Genomic DNA, 16,370 nt, shown 5'->3' with positions numbered 1-16,370 from the left:
AGGATTAGTTTGTCCCAAATCAGGTAAAAAGTATGAATCTGTGCATGCTTTGAAACATTTCCCTCAACTCCCATTACTTTGAATACCAATGAATGAAGGGCACCAAAAAACTGCTTCTTATTTTATATCATGATCAATGTCACAAATTTACTCTAGAAAATGATCTAGAACCTTAACCCTATAAAGCCTACTGTATATCGTATTTGATGCACAGATTTCTAAGATGTCTTAATTATGAACCTGATCATAGCTTTGCTGAATAACCTGTTGTACTCAATCTACTACCTTCTGTCGTCTGATTGATAGTTTAGACTTTTTTAGAAAGTAAGGCATTTTAGTATAATTGTAAAAATGTCCCACTTTAGCTCGTGGTTCGCGTGTCTTTTTGCTGCGAAATCTTTACTGATTTTTCTAAAGTAAATGTAAGAATAATACTTGGGTTTAGTTGTTTATCCATCCATCTTTTTTTGTTGGAAATATGAATATCATTATGAAACATCAGGCTTCTGAGGAAATTTATTTGTTCATCTCTCAGACATCATTATATTAAATTGCATTATGTTTTAAAACTACAGAGCTTTGATCATAAAACTAAGCATTTAAATATCATCTTACTAAGACATATTATTGGAAGATACAGAGTGATGCATTTTATATAGTTAAGTCTCTATTATGTTATTATTGATTTACATTACAAGCTATCAGAATTTCATCTTCCTTTTTGGCCATATAAATATCAGCAACTGCACCAAATTGAATATTTGACTTAGTTTGCTTGTTTTTTGTTTTTCTCGAGTTTGAGCTTCATATTCTCACTATATCATACTATATGAACCATAAAAGCCTGATGTATCAAATAATATTTTGTCTAAAAATTCATTAAATTGTTCTATTTAAAAAAAACAAAAAAACAAATAGGACTTTTATTTCATGTCAGGAATATTTTTTATTATTGTTTTAAATTATTTTCAGGTTTGAATGGAAAAAACCCTGATTTTTAATTAATGTCATCCCAGTCTGCACATTGTACATTGATTGATTTCCTTTGAAGCTGATTTATGAATTATTAATTGAGTGATTATTGACGTTCCTCCCCCTCAAAGGGTAGTGTGATCTATGATCCAGACTTTGATGTTTTTAATGAGATCGGGCACTTGTGCAAGCTGTGCAAAGCCATCAGTGCCAATGCCAAGCTTGTGAAGCCCGGTGGAGCTCAGTGTTTGCCATCAGGTGAGGGAGAATCATCCACGAGTCCTTCTCATATACCCTTTCAGTCGGTCACAGTTTTACCACGTCCTGTTTCTCTCTTTCAGGAAACAGCCTCACATCCATTCTGCCCTTACTTCACCCGGAGTGTCACTCTCTCCCCGAGCCCAACCTCTTGCCTGGCCAGCTGTCCCATGGTGCAGTGGGCATGCAGGGCGGGAGAGTGCACTGGATCTCTATGGCTTTTGAATCAGTGAGTTCACTACGGCATTTCAATAGTTCACACAAAAATGTTGTAGAGTCATTTTATGGTGCATTTTCCCCTTTTAGAGAGTGTGACAGCCAGTGTTGGGGAGAGTTATTTTTAAAGGTACAACAAATTACATTACTTTTTTATTGAAAGTAATGTTACTTTTGTGTTACTTTTTATCACTTGGACTCGTTCGCTCGCTTCCAGGTCTTTGTATTGGTAATGTATTTTAACACAGTAATGTATTCAACAACATAGCCTATATATAACATACACCTTGATTTCCTTTTAAAAACACATTTACAATATTATTATATTCTGACCACTTAGAATATTTCCTGACCACTACAGCTTCGCCATACAAAATATCTCTTAAAATCCCCCTGGGGTAAAATATTTTTTAATGTTGTTTATATGTCTATGTGGTGTTTTTAATATGCTTTAAGACAAACCATGTGCAAATTCATAAGTCAATACAATTGCTGAGTATTTATCAGATCAACGTGCCGGCGGGCTTTAGCATATCATTAACAGCGAACTAGCAGGGGAGTCTCGAGAGATGCCAGGTTATCCCAGTATATTGTTTTGTTGATATGAAAAAATCTGGTAGATTTAGCAATATAGCAGGTGTATGATGTATATTACGATGCTATGATGAACTATATGCCTTTCTCCGCTGACGTTCTGAGTTATTCAAAGCATTTCTGATTATTGTTAGAAGGCAGACTGAGAGGGTGAACGGGAACATGGTTTGTGTTACATTAGCAACACATTATTAGCTGTATGATAACATAGTCAAGCAAAAGGCTAATCATATTAATTACCGTTATGTGTCCAAAGTTTCAAAGAAGAGCAATAACATTGTGCAACGTTTACCTCAGTAGGTTGGCCGAGTGGATCTGTGATCTGGCGTGAGTGAGTGGAGGCGGGGCTAATTAGCATAATCATGTTTCCACGTATACTACTGTAAATGAAGCAAGGGTGTAGAGTTACATTCAAGTTATTTTAAGCATGAATAATTTTTTTTTCCAAGGAAAAAACTTTTAAATATGTCATTTTGGTGATCAAAGATGAGTTTTAAGGGATAAAATGATTGACTACAGGGGGACTTTAACATTACGGTTATATTACCTATACCTACTGTGCAACAATTGAATGTCATGCTGGATTCAAACAAATAGCATATCCATAACATGGTACCATTTATAGACTGAGAGCTGAAGAGTAATATTCAGAGAAAAAAAACTGTTTTTTAAGAGGTTTTTGAAGGAGAGAAGAGAGGATGCTTGACGGATGTCTTGAGGAAGAGCATTTCTCAACCTGAGCCACAACACTGAAAGACCTGGCTCCCATAGTCACCAGACTAAACTTAGGGGTGACTAACTATTCCACAGCGTAAGGGGCGAACAGGAGCATAAGGCTGAAGTAAATCAGATAAATACGTAGGACCAAGATGCAGGACCAAGGTTATGAAGAGTTTTGTAAGTGAGAATTAGTACCTTGAAGTTTATACGCAAGAAACCCAAAGCCAATGAAGGTGACAGAGGATTGGAGTTATGTGCTCATTCTTTCTTGTGTGAGTGATCAAGCGGGCTGCAGAGTTTTGAACATATTGTGAACGTTTGATATTTTTAGCTGAAAGGCCATATGAAGTGAGTTACAGTAATCTAGTTGAGATGTGACAAAGCCATGTACAACAGTTTCAGCATCCTGCTGACTAAGAGAGGATCAAATATGAGAGAGACTGTATTACGTAGGTGTAAAAACTTTACCACTTTACCAATGTGATTATTAAATGAAAGAGTGGAATCAATGAGAACTCCAAGATTTTGAACTGTCATAGAGGGCATTATCAAGTCACCATCTAAATCTATCAGTTGACCAGATAGTTTCAACTGTTGATAGATTTGACAGGTAAAACTGAGGTAATACTGATCGGCTCTGAGTTAAATTTGAGGTAATTTGCCTCCAGCCAAAGCTTGAGTTCCTTGATGCAAGTTGTTAATGTAGGCGGAGGAAACGCTGAGGTGGGAGGTGTGCTAAAATAAATCTGAATGTCATCAGCAGTGGAAGATAAACCACTATTTTTCCAATTAGTAACATATTAATAGTGAAAAGAAGAGGGCCCAAGACAGAACCTTGAGTTAACCTTGATTTGTGCTTCTGGTAACAAATTGTTGCCTCCCTGTCAAATAGGAGGAAAACCAGACAAAGGCTGTGCCAGTAATTCCAATTGCTGATCGAACTGCATTAAGAGCTTCCCTGTACTGCTGAATGTGTTCAGTATATGCCAAGGAGTGAACAATAAGGCCAGTTTTCTTATAAAAGCTTTCTAGATGCCAGCCTTTGGTTTTCATTTCACTAAGCTCAGTGTTGAACTGAGGAGAAGTGCAAGAGGATGGAACATATCTTGATTTTAAGGCAGCATATTGATTCAAAGTAGTAGAAATACTTTCATCATAGACATTAAGAATGTATTCTGCACTGGGAAGACTGAAACAGGCAGAAAGTATTATAAGTATATAGTATTATATATCATTTTAGGAAGATGGTAGACCAGTATTATAAGAAGGGGAGAGTGACCCGTGATTTTAAATGCCAAATATTCAAATGATGTCACATCATGAAAAGCAGACAGCTCAATATGAAGACTCTGGCGATAGACCACCGCCAGACCCCCACCACCGCCTCCAATTCGGGGCTTAGTCAAAATACTGACTAAGTACTGACTGTCAAAATATAAATTTTAGTCTTAAAACGAAATACAAAATACAAGAGGAGAGCGCAAATTGAGTTCAACAAAGTCATTTAATGTTTGCCAGGCTTCTGTGAGCATCAGCATATCACAGTTATTATCAGAAATTAGGTCTCGGAGAACCAGTTAATGAACGAGTGTTGAGTAGGGCAAACTTCCCACACTGCTGGACACTCTTGTTAAGCACAGAGTCATTTCTGATCTTTTCTAGTGGCTTTAGAGAGGATAAGCAAGCCCTGCGATGTATGTACTTAGAAGATGACTTCCGTGTGCTTAATCTGTGAGACCAGATAGAGGGAATAGAAGCAGGCGAATTATAGGTCTAGGTGATTCATTCTAGGAAAGGTGGTCATGAGTAGTTTAAAAAGCTTTCTAATTTATGTTGGTGCATGACAATGTTTTCTCCTTTTCATTTTTGTCTTTTTAGTTATTGGCTGTTTTAGATCACGCTTGACTTTCTCCATAGCGTTTTAAAGAGGTACATTCTCAATAGAATTCAAATGGGTCGCATATTTGATCATCAGAGCCGCTATAGAAACGGCCCGCGCAAATCAGATGGTCAGAGTACTGGCAACATGTGAGAAGTGCTAATAAAATAAAGAAGTGCCAGGGGCGTTTCCTCTGAGGAGGCAAGGGAGACAGTGCCTCCTCAAAAAATTAGATGAGAAAATAATCCATATTATAAAAATAAAACAATGCAAATATTACGAAACGTGACATTAAAAACTGTATAAATCACTGTTCTTTCTAAAGTAACACTAAAGTAGCCCATTGAGTTTTAACAGACCATCTAAAGCAGGGGTGCCCAACCCTGCTCCTGCCGATCGACTGTCCTGCACAGTTTATCTCCAACCCTAATCAAACACACCTGAAGCAACCAATTAAGGTCTTCAGGATCACTTGAAAATTAAAGGCAGGTGTGTTTGATTAGGGTTGGAGATGAAATGTGCAGGACAGTCGATCGGCAGGAGCAGGGTTGGGCAGCCCTGATCTAAAGCATGCACTGGGTTTGGCAGGGGATAATTGAGATTGAATGACGACTGTGGGTTTTTTTAGCAAGCAATCAGCTTGGTGAAATTAAAGGTCATCTTCGTGTCTGTGATCAGTTGTTTATCGAGCTTGATGACTGAAAATAAGTTGACTATTAAAAAGAATTGAACATCATTCACTAATAAAATAGATTGTTTAAATTGTTACTGCCTTTAGTTATTATTTCGGAATAGATGTAAAAATGCTTAAAAAGCTTTAAATATTTTAACGTAAAAATATAAAATAGAATTGTATTTGGTTTCTTTTTATTTTATTTTTTAATGTAGGCCTAATGTGATGATTATTTAAGCTGGAAAATGCGCCAACATTAAGTGTAAATGGAACATGAATACACTGTTTAAAAAATTCCGTTAAATTTACGGTAAAAAACTGGCAGCTGTCACCAGGATTTACCGTTAAAAAAAAATACGGTAGCAACATTTTAGGTTTTACAGACTTAACTTAAAATTTACAGTAATAAACCGTATTTCATTATCTGATATAATGTTAATTTACCGACCTATTGAAGTATTAATATCTGTTTTGTACCATTGTAATACACTGACAACCAACAATCACAGCAGTAATGAGAGTCACATGATCAATCAAAGCTCATCACAAGCAGTTCTTCCACAAAAAAGTTAATACAAATATATTATAGAAGCTGCACAGTGTCATTCACACAAACATTAAACACCATCATGGTAACACACATTAAATTTAAAAATACAATAAACATTAATTTAACAACATTAAATGTAACATAAAACCCTAATGTACATAAATGATGAAAAAAAAAAACGAAGAAAATTATGACGAAACATATTTATTTCAACAAAACAAAAATATGAAGTGTCACGCAGGGAATTGTGGGAATGTCAATTTACGGTTTTTCACTGTAAATTATACAATGACTTGTTCGTTTTCACTTCCAAAAACTGTAATTTAATGGTATTTTACTGTAACATTACATTAAATGTACCATTAGATCTATCACAGTTATTTACCGTATATAGTAAGGAAACTTTCTGTTAACCAATTAACAGTTTTTTACTGTAGCATTTTTGCAGTCTTTTACTGTTAAAATCACAATAGTTTTTTACAGGGTATACATTTAATTAAAAAAAAACTAAACTAAGCAAAAAAACTATGAGGACTTCGCCTCATTTCAGAACACCACTGCAACACTTGGTGACAGCATCATTTTCAGTACTTGATGTCTACTCCAGGTTATTAAGAATTTGAATGCAACTCTTTCTTCATTTTTATTGTCTCTATGATTCAGACCACCTACAAGGGAAAGTCTTCATTTCAGACTCACTCTGATTTCCTGCAATGGGAGAGTTTCCTGCAGAAGCAGCTCGCCTCACTTCCAGCGTCGTCTGCCTTGAGACGAGGCTTCCAGACCTGCCAACACTGGAAACAGATCTTCATGGAAATTATAGGCAAGAGAGCAAAAATAGAACGTGGCAAAGACAGAAACCAGCTTTGATAAAAATGGCTCTGCTTGAACAAATGAGCAATTTAAGAGTGATTAGTCTGAGGCGCAGACATCATTAACATGAGAGCTCATTAACCTCACTCTCAACAAATGACGATAATGAATCAGATTCTCTATTTACATGACGTTTAACATGGGTAGACTCCCTCCCTGAACTCCTCTTTATGCACTTACTGTAGGTGTAGAGAGCGCCCTCTACAGTCTCCTGCTGTCACTTGCCATCTGCATCGCAGCAGTAGCTGTGTTTACTGCACATCCACTTCTGCTGCTGCCAATCCTGCTGAGCATTCTGGGTATGTCATACCTTTGCAAACATCGAGTCACTGCACAAAATATTAACTATTAATATTATTTTTGTTAGTATATCATTTCAACCCAAAAATCACAGGAAGAAAATGAAGCCTACATTTTACTAATATTGTAATAGTGTACACATGCTTGTAAAATAACACTGATTACAGTACATGAGAATCATTGAGATTAATGAGAATTACAAAAAAAAAAGATGTATTACTGCAGATGTGCTTATAGTTAGTGACATAGTTATAGTATAGTTAGATGAGCAATTAGTCACAATTCAAAAACTAATTTTCCTTGAGGATACTTAAATGCTGCGTCTCCTTTTGGACGGAGTCATCAAATGGATTTTTCTTTAATTCTGTTGAATTTAATTGACTCATGTAATATGTACTGATGGTGAAAATCATTGCCTTTGAAATGTGCAGCTCTATTCCCATCTCATTTATATGTTAATACAATATGCCAGACATGAACATAATTTAACTTGCTTTCAACCAGGAATATTATCACTAGTGATTACTCAGACTGAACGAATATACAAATTATGTGAAATGAAAAGAGACTCTGAAAATCATCCCACTTTTATGTCCAGCTAAACAAGGAAATAGATTTCAAAAATGTGCAATGATGCTTGAATTCAAGTAGAGGAAGGAATAAAAACAGTGAAAAGGACAAAAACAGAACCAGAGTGTCTATGAGCTGTTTAAAGAAGACCTATTATGCTTTTTTTTTCTTTTTTGTAATGTTATTGTTTGAGCATGAAAAAGTCAAAACACAGTATCACTTCAAAGGGAGTTCTTCTTTATATCAGTGTCACTGTTTCTAAACTCCCTTGAACTCCTCCATAGTAGTCTTGAGTTTTCTTTCGGGAACGAACACCTCACAGTATTCGTTATTTAACTAATTCCCACCCAAGGCAAAACTCTTTTTGAGTTATTTAGTGTGTTAAAACTCACGGTTATATGGCGTGGCGTGACATTTCTGTAACATGCTCGAAGCAGTTGACAAATCCCAACTCACTGGTCCAGCTGACCAATCAGAGCACATTGTGCTTTCCCGAAGGAGGGGCTTCATACAGACCGGAACTAACTGTCGAGAATGACGTCACGTGCAGGTGGAGTAATAACTTCTGCTGATTAATCTATTCGATATCTCCAAGAATCCACTGTAATGAAGCCCCTTTGGGTGATCGGATCACAAGTGAACCAAGCTAAATACAGGTGTAAACAGGATCTAAAATGTTTTGAGCCTGTCCACTTTCGACCACTTCGGCCTTGTTTACACCTGGTATTAAGATGCGTTTTGGTCGATCGGATCACAAGTAGACGAGGGAGACACATTCCCGTTACACCTGGTGTTTTAATCCATCTCTTCTGTCCACTTTCATCTACTTCTGTCCTGATTTCTTCGAGGGGAGGGTCTATGGGTGGGTAAATGTATGGGATTTTTCAGATCTTTTGATCACATGGACAAAATAAGCTCACGCAATTTACATATGAACGCACATATGTAACATACAAACATACAAACTTTAGTTTCTGCTCTGACAGCTGCAAGATCAGCCGAACACTGTGAGTGTGTGTTAGAAATCAGGATTGTTGAGAGAACATTGTGCTTGGTATGTTTTTCATCTTTAAACCAAACTTGGGTCTCCAGCCGACAAAGTTTAAATCCCAAAGTGGCTAGTGCACTTCCCATAATGTAACGGTATTTTGTGGCTGTTCGAACACATTTGATCACATGAGTGTTTACAGTATGAAAGCAGTCCGGTCGAATGCGTTTTCGACTACCTCTGGAAGCGGTCAGAAGTGGACACGCTCAAAACCCCATTTACACCTGTATTTAGGCTCGTCCATTTGTGATCTGATCACCCAAAACACGTCTTAATACCAGGTGAAAAAAGTCATGTTTTTCCATGTCGTTTTGCTTTATTTGATGTTTGATTAATCGTGGGTTCCTTTATACATCATACTCCGGAGTTTGCTTATGTTCATAGAACTATGGTTCGAGAAACGCCAAATCATTGAACTGTATTGGTAACTTCCGACCATAGTTGGTCTTGAAACTTGAACTTGAAAAACAAGTTGGTTTTTTGAACATCCAAGCATGAAAACCCATTCTAGTAGAGCCCCAAAACAAAATCAAGACTTATAATAGGCATAATAGGTCCTCTTTAAAATAAGTCTTAAATCTTGAAATTACTTCATAATGTGTGTGTGTTTTGGCACTGGCAGGTATGGTGTGTCTGGTGGTGGCGGTGATGTATTGGCTCGGGTGGGAGATGGGTGCGGTTGAAGCCATCTCTCTCTCCATATTGGTGGGCTCTTCGGTGGACTATTGCTTGCATCTAGTGGAAGGCTATCTACTGGCGGGGGACCCTGAAACTTCAGGACTGGCCAATCACAGTTCGGTATGATTTACAATTATCCATTACTCAACAAATGTGTCAAAATACATCTCCTGTGACGGTGAAATGGAACTGTTTTCATGATATATTCACATCCCTGACCGTTTTATTGGTAGTGATCTGGGCACGTAACAACAAAGCTTAGTTGGGTCCCGGTTTGGGACATCACTTGAACAGTTAAGACGCTGGGATTTCCTCCCACCATTGTGCCCTAGAGCAAGGCACTGAACCCTGGCGCGCTTCAGGGGAGTCATTTATATTGGTGTAGGATAAGCTATCCTGGATGATACAGTTCATGTTCGCAGTCGTATACATCAGGTGCCATTTTATATGGCATTATACATAACAACTTGCATAACATAACAACTTAATGAAGCCCTGTATAAATAATGGATTATTCTTGATTATTGATATTATAACACAGTAATAATGCATTTATAATCATTAGATTCATAGCTAACTTTAGGTGTGTTCACGCCATGATTACTATATGACTACCTGGATGTTTTACTCACATCTCTCACATCTGTTTTACTCGAGACAAAAACTGTGACTAAAACTAAACACTGCTTGCACTTTATTTTACAACACGTGCACTTTCAATGTATTTACTGAGTACTTTAAGGTAACTACATGGGTTAAGTTCAGGGTTAGTACCTAGTTAATACCCAGTTAGTGTCATTACTACAAATTAAAACAGGACTGTAAAACAAAGTGCTTCCTAAAAACTGTGTAAACACAAACACTGATCCATTCTGACTGCAGTGTTATGGAGAAAACCTGCTGTTACTGAGAACAAACCCAGTGACTAGGAGAAATGTCAGCATACTGATGAGCTAAACACGTCTGATCATATATTCTGCTCTGTTCCTACCATTCCTTTCCTCAAGCCCTATGTCAGAATTGCAAAACAGCTAAACATGATGGGCCATTTACAATTGATTAAAACGATAGTAGGTCTATGAGACAAGGAAGTCAATTTGAAAACATGACACCAAAGTTAGAGTCGTGAAACAGAAAGAAGACAAGGTGTGAGTGTTTTTTTACGTGTGTTGAATATTAATGTTAAGAGTTTTTACAAGTGTCATTTCTTCTGCATTGGCTTACAGGAGTCCTCCATCAAGCGGCAGCTACGGACCCTTGAAGCAGCCAATCACGTGGGTGTTGCCATAGTCTCTAGTGCCGTCACTACAGTGATCTCAACCATTCCACTCTTTTTTTGCGTCATCGTGCCTTTCGCCAAGTTTGGTCAGATTGTGGCCATCAACACGGCAATTTCCATCGCATTCACTCTCACGGTCACTACCGCGCTCCTGGCGACAATGGGACCCGCCGACTTCACTCGGACACCCAGAGCCGTGCTCAAAGCCGCTCTGGTGGTCCTGATTATGGGTGTCTGTGGAGGTCTGCTTTGGTGGACCGGATCACAGTTTGCTCCTGACACACTCATCTAAATCACACAGCGAATCCCTCCTGCACCCGTTTCAGGCCAAGGAACCTCATTCCAGGTGGATTTCAAGTGTGCAACTGTGATTTGTTTGTGACAGTGAGACAACATACGTGAACATGAACTCATTGGGAAGCAAGTTGGGGAAAATGAAGTATTTAACATATGTGGCACACTGTTAGAAATTAGGAAACCCTGTACATGAATAGTGAACAGTCTGCATGAAGGTAGTGAGCCCTGACAGACGTGGGAAATACGTCGGACACATTTAGGTGAATGACACTGTCTTTGCTATCATGAATCGATATGTCAGGGACTTGCATTAATGTATGACCAAAAGTGTTGATTATTCCTCGATATTTTGTTTTATTCACAACATGGAATGAAGAGATTTAGAGGATGTGAGGACATGTCTTACATTGGTTCAAGTGTGATTAAGGCCTGAAGTCTCAGAGGTGAAGAACATGAATTCTGTGAATTCATCTCACGTGCGGGAGCAGGACAACACTGAATGAGAAAGTGTAAGACAAAGCTACTTTTTCACCGCCCTTGAGGGATGTTGCAACAGGGTTGGTGTTTAACTTGAGAGTTAATTATTTGAACCCCAAATGTCGAAGTCCTACGGTACATTTTGGTTGAAGTCAACAAGAAATGACATTCACTAGCCGTTTTACTTTTGCAATGCAATATACATATTTTTTGCAGAGTTAGACTCATTCCTGGGTCAACATCTTTTGTTGATCCTGGAACAAAATTCCTGTTTGAAAATTTTGTCCTAACTATATCTCTACCCCTAAACCTAACCCTACACATAACTTATCCCTAAAAACAGAGGGAAAATGATTGGTGAATAACACTGACAACTTGACATTAACTGTAAACTTGTCCCTCAAATCTGATTGGTTGATTGGAATGTTGATCCAGGATCAACAAAGATGTTGTTCCAGGAACATGATGCACTTGGTGGAATCAGGTTAGGCCTGATTTGGTTTCATCCATCAGGAATCGATTGGATGGTAAAAGTGAAAAGTTAATTTTACCCTCCTGTGTATTTCACCATATCACTTCGTCTTCAGATAGAGATTTTAGAAAGCTGTGTTAGCTACAACAGTAAAACAATGCTAAATAGCTAACTGGCTATTGTATAGTCCACAAAGCCTTACACTTGGTTTTTGTTAACTAAAACAATTAAAAATAATTTGACTTAACTGAAATAAAGCTGAAATAAAATATAAATATTAGATGAAAAACTTTACTTTAAAAAAACTTAAATGAAAGAAATTTAAAATTTCTAAACTTAAATAATGGCAAAATTAAAATTGTCATTAGTTAAAATGCCAATTGCACATAACAAAATGACTGAAAGATATTAATAAATACTATAATAGTGCATATATTCATTATTATATGACACTAATATTATACAAATTATTTTATAATACATTATAATAGTAAAATAACACTGGAAGGAAAGGAACTCCGCGGGTATAAATACGGAAGTGGATGCACGCACCAGTTGTTTTTCGCTGAGGAGCCGAGCGGAGCCCGGAGTCAGCGGTGGTCCAGCAATAGTGGCGACGGGACTACGTCTCCGTAACCGAGACGTTCCCTTTCAGTCGCTCACGTTCGACGTAGTCAATGTTACGACTGATTGGGATCCCTATTAAAACGCCACTAGTGCTGCCACCTTCCTGTGCCTAGACAAAAGCCTCCTGATCCCCCCGCATTATTGAGGCGGAGATAGGACAGGGCTTAGGCCAGGGAAGTCACTGCTGTTCCATAAGACCATGGGGAAAGCGTTTACCTTCGTTGGAAGGAATACGGTGCGGAAGCCACATCCTGCCCGTAGGGAGGTAACATGTGGGGGGATTACGCATATGGACATGGCGATTTACCGGGCAGTACAACATATGGAATGTCACTGAGGTGGCTCCAGCCTTTAACAGGGGGAGACGCAACCGGTCAGTGACGGCAGAGCAGGCTCTGCCAACACGAGCTCACTGCACGGAACCATACCGTGGAAGAATACACATATGGGATCGCCGTAGGGATCACAACATATGGACCCAGCCTAGCACAGGTTCCACCAGAGCATATGAGTGTTAGGCCTGGCCTCGGACGCTCCGCCACGTCCAATGCCGAAGGGTGTGGAGGAACTCAACAGGGTTCAGCTAAAGAGGAACTCTACTGGAGCAAGAATGGCGCACATATCCAGTCCATAGGAGGGGAATGGCGCAGCAAGCCAACACTTTGAACCGGGCTTACAGTGAAACTGGCTTCATGTGAAGGGAGCCCACGGAAAGCAACCGGCTCGACACATAGGCTATTTTTCTAGCGAATGTGTTGGTGTCGTCCAGCCCACAGCTCTAAAAACATCTGTCAGCGAGGCACCCTGTGTCAATGCCCAGGAAGGATCTACACTCTCTCTTAGAGAGGCACACTACTCAGGTGGGCATGTGCACCTTGGATAAACACACCAAGATGATGGCAACCACTATCCAGTGGGCCAACCTCTGCTTGGAAACAGCCTTCCCTTCTGCCGGTCTCCGTAACAGACAAGAGCTTGTCTGAGGTCCTGAGGCTTTGCATTCTGTCCTGTTATAACCGCAAGGAGCGGAAGGAACAGAGAAAAGCCAGGGCTGGGTCTGCCTCCTCCGGGGAAGCACTTGCAGGCTCACCACCTGGTCTCGTTTTAAGGGAGAGGTAGGAACCTTGGGCCCATATCCAGTCCGGAGTCTCAGGATATCATGAGAGTTGGCCTGCCCAATTTCCAGGCACGATTCGTCGACCGAAAATGCGTGCAGGTCCCCTACCTTCTTGATAGAGGCAAGCAAGCAAGAGAACTGTTTCTTCGAAAACAGGATTTTTAACTCAGCTGCCTGCAGGCTCAACGGGAGGTCTCTGAGTGCAGTAGCACCAGAGATAAGTCCCAAGAAGGTATAGAGGGGCGCAAGGCAGATTCAGTCTCCTTGCTCGCCTCAGGAACCTGACGATCAAGTCCTGCCTTCCCACGGATTTGGACCCACTGCATCATGATGTGCGTTAATATAAAGGCAACATACATTTTGTGGGCGGAGGGGACAGCCCTCGCTCCGACCCATCTTGCAGGAAAGAAGGCACGGAAGTGATCTAACACCTTTGGGGGTCTTCTCGGTGAGAAGAACACCACTCATCAAACAGGGTCCACTTCAGGTCGTAAGCAAGCCTAATTTTTTTTAGAGAGTGCTTTCGCAGAAGTGATGGTATCTACGATCATTCTTGAGGTAGATCACCTAGAACCTCCACTCTAGAGGTCTGCGCGGGTGCCAACGGTGCCCCATTCCTGAGATGTCTCAGAGGAATGAGTCAGGAAGGGACTGTCGAGAGGAGCATAAGTTCAGAAGACTAGGTCCAGTGGGGCATTAAGGGGCAACTAGAAAGACCTGCTCATTCTCCTTCCTGACTTAGCACAGTGTTATGCAAGAAGCGCACTGGGGAAACGCATCCAGCTGTGTGCCAGCGCCTCTGAGCTGAGGGTCTTCCGCTCGGTCGGGGAGAAAACAACTGGCAATGGGACGAATTCGGAGAGACAAACAGATGTAACTGTGCGGCCCCGAAGTGATCCCAGAACAGCTGGACCGCCTGGGGATGGAGTCTCCACCCTCCCTAGGCCACAGGCTGTCGTGAGGCCTCGTCAGCGGCACAATTGAGCAGGCCGGAACTTAAAGTGGATGAAGCGACCTCAGAAGCTTCTGACTCCATAGGAGGAGGTGGCGGGAAAGTTGCGACATGCGAGGGAAACGTAGCGCAACGGTCGCTGTACTGAGCAGTACAGGCTTGCTGAGTAGCGGCATCAAGCAAGGTGTACTGCTAGCAACTCGAGGCAATGGATGCCAATGCAGTTGGAGGCTCGCCCAGACCCCCGTTTCTGCATGCCCATTATACGTGGTCCCTTAGCCGGTGTTAGTGGACACTTGTTCTAGGGGCGTCTGGCCCGGAGAAACAAAAGGTCTGATCACAGGCTGAGAGTTTGGTGGCAGGGTGATTGGCACACGGAGCGTGCCGCTCGACCACGGTCACCTTGGGACTCGGCCATGAAGCCAGTGCTGAAGCGGTCTTCATGGAGCCGATCTGCACCAGGAGCCTCTGAAAAGTTTCAGTGGGACCCTTTCTCACTTCTGTATAGCACTGACCGGACACGTTCCTCTTGAGGGACGTGTTGGACCGAGTCCATCTCCATACCGGAAAAAGAGATCCCCAGACCGTGGATGAGTTTATTCTTTTCCAGTTGACCTGAAGACCCAACTGGGTATGTAGCACTCGAAGGGTGGGACTTGTACTGAGACTTCGACCCCTCAAACGCAAGAACATAGGCATAGGCCTACGTTGCGGAAGGGTAGAGATCTGAAGTACGCATCCTTCAGGTCGAACGCTGCAGACCAATCTCGGGGACGGAGCATTCGAAAAGGCGTTTCTGAGTTTTAAACTTGAACGGAAGCTTGTAAAGGGCCCGACTTAAGAGACGCAGGTCCAAGATTGGCCGTAACTCACCACCTTTTTAGAGTACAATGAAGTACGGGCTGTACAAGCTGGTCTTCAAATCGGCTGGAGGGACCAGCTCAATCGCATCCTTCGCCAGTAGGAGTGCGATGACCGCGCACATGACAGACGCACATTCAGACGCAGGTCGCAGACGCAGGTCCAAGATTGGCTGTAACTCACCACCTTTTTTAGAGTACAATGAAGTACGGGCTGTAGAAGCTGGTCTTCAAATCAGCTGGAGGGACCGGCTCAATCGCATCCTTCGCCAGTAGGAGTGCGATGACCACGCACGTGACAGACACACATTCGCTGAACACCGAAGTGTAACGAATATGCAAACCCATGCGGCACTCCAGTCTTCTTTTGGGAAGTTGGCCCAGAAGAAACACTAGAGCGGGGCATGGGAGTGGGGACTCCACCTTCGCGAATGAAGGCAAGTCTCGATCTCAACACAGCGATGGTAATATTCCTGCAGTGGGAACATGAGTCATCCATGAGAGCTGCTTCAGCATGCTGTAAGCCCAAACACGTGATGCATCTATTGTGACCATCAGAGGGGGACAGAGCCCTACCGCACCCAGAAACGCACGGATGGAATGGCATCCTGAAAAAGACGCAAACACACCCGTGTTGCTCTTCACCAGTGCCGGACCAAAAAGGGGAACAACCGTGGCAACACTTTTCAGTGAAGTAACTCACAACTTCTACCCTAAACCGGCCGTCAACAAAAACTCTTAAATGAAATGCTGTTAAAACAGCAGTTGAGAGCTTCAGTAGCTCGCGATCACCGCTGCAACTCGCTGTAGAAACACCAGCACTAGGAGAGTCTTCCAGAAGAACACCGACACACTCGCTCGTTGTGACAATAACACTCTTCAGAGACATCAATACCGATCGGCTCCGAAGCGAAAAACAACTGGTGCGTGCATCCACTTCGGTGCGGAGCGTGTGATG

At 41.2% G+C, this 16,370-nt stretch overlaps 1 protein-coding gene across 1 annotated transcript in view; it reads left to right on the top strand.

The window, feature by feature from the left end:
* The window catches only part of disp3 (dispatched RND transporter family member 3), a 41,903-nt gene extending 29,900 nt beyond the window's left edge, over positions 1-12,003 (top strand). The window contains exons 15-20 of the mRNA XM_079896045.1: positions 1,104-1,230; positions 1,314-1,459; positions 6,526-6,685; positions 6,921-7,034; positions 9,276-9,451; positions 10,558-12,003. Coding sequence (XP_079752171.1) covers positions 1,104-1,230; positions 1,314-1,459; positions 6,526-6,685; positions 6,921-7,034; positions 9,276-9,451; positions 10,558-10,902 — 1,068 coding nt within the window. The 3' untranslated portion in view covers positions 10,903-12,003. The remainder of the gene's footprint in view (positions 1-1,103; positions 1,231-1,313; positions 1,460-6,525; positions 6,686-6,920; positions 7,035-9,275; positions 9,452-10,557) is intronic.
* Positions 12,004-16,370: the final 4,367 nt, after the last annotated feature.

Source organism: Squalius cephalus (genome assembly GCF_949319135.1).
Source record: "Squalius cephalus genome assembly, chromosome: 16".
Taxonomy (NCBI): domain Eukaryota; kingdom Metazoa; phylum Chordata; class Actinopteri; order Cypriniformes; family Leuciscidae; genus Squalius; species Squalius cephalus.
Note: the sequence above shows the minus strand (reverse complement) of the source record. Positions and strands in the feature narration are given on the sequence as shown.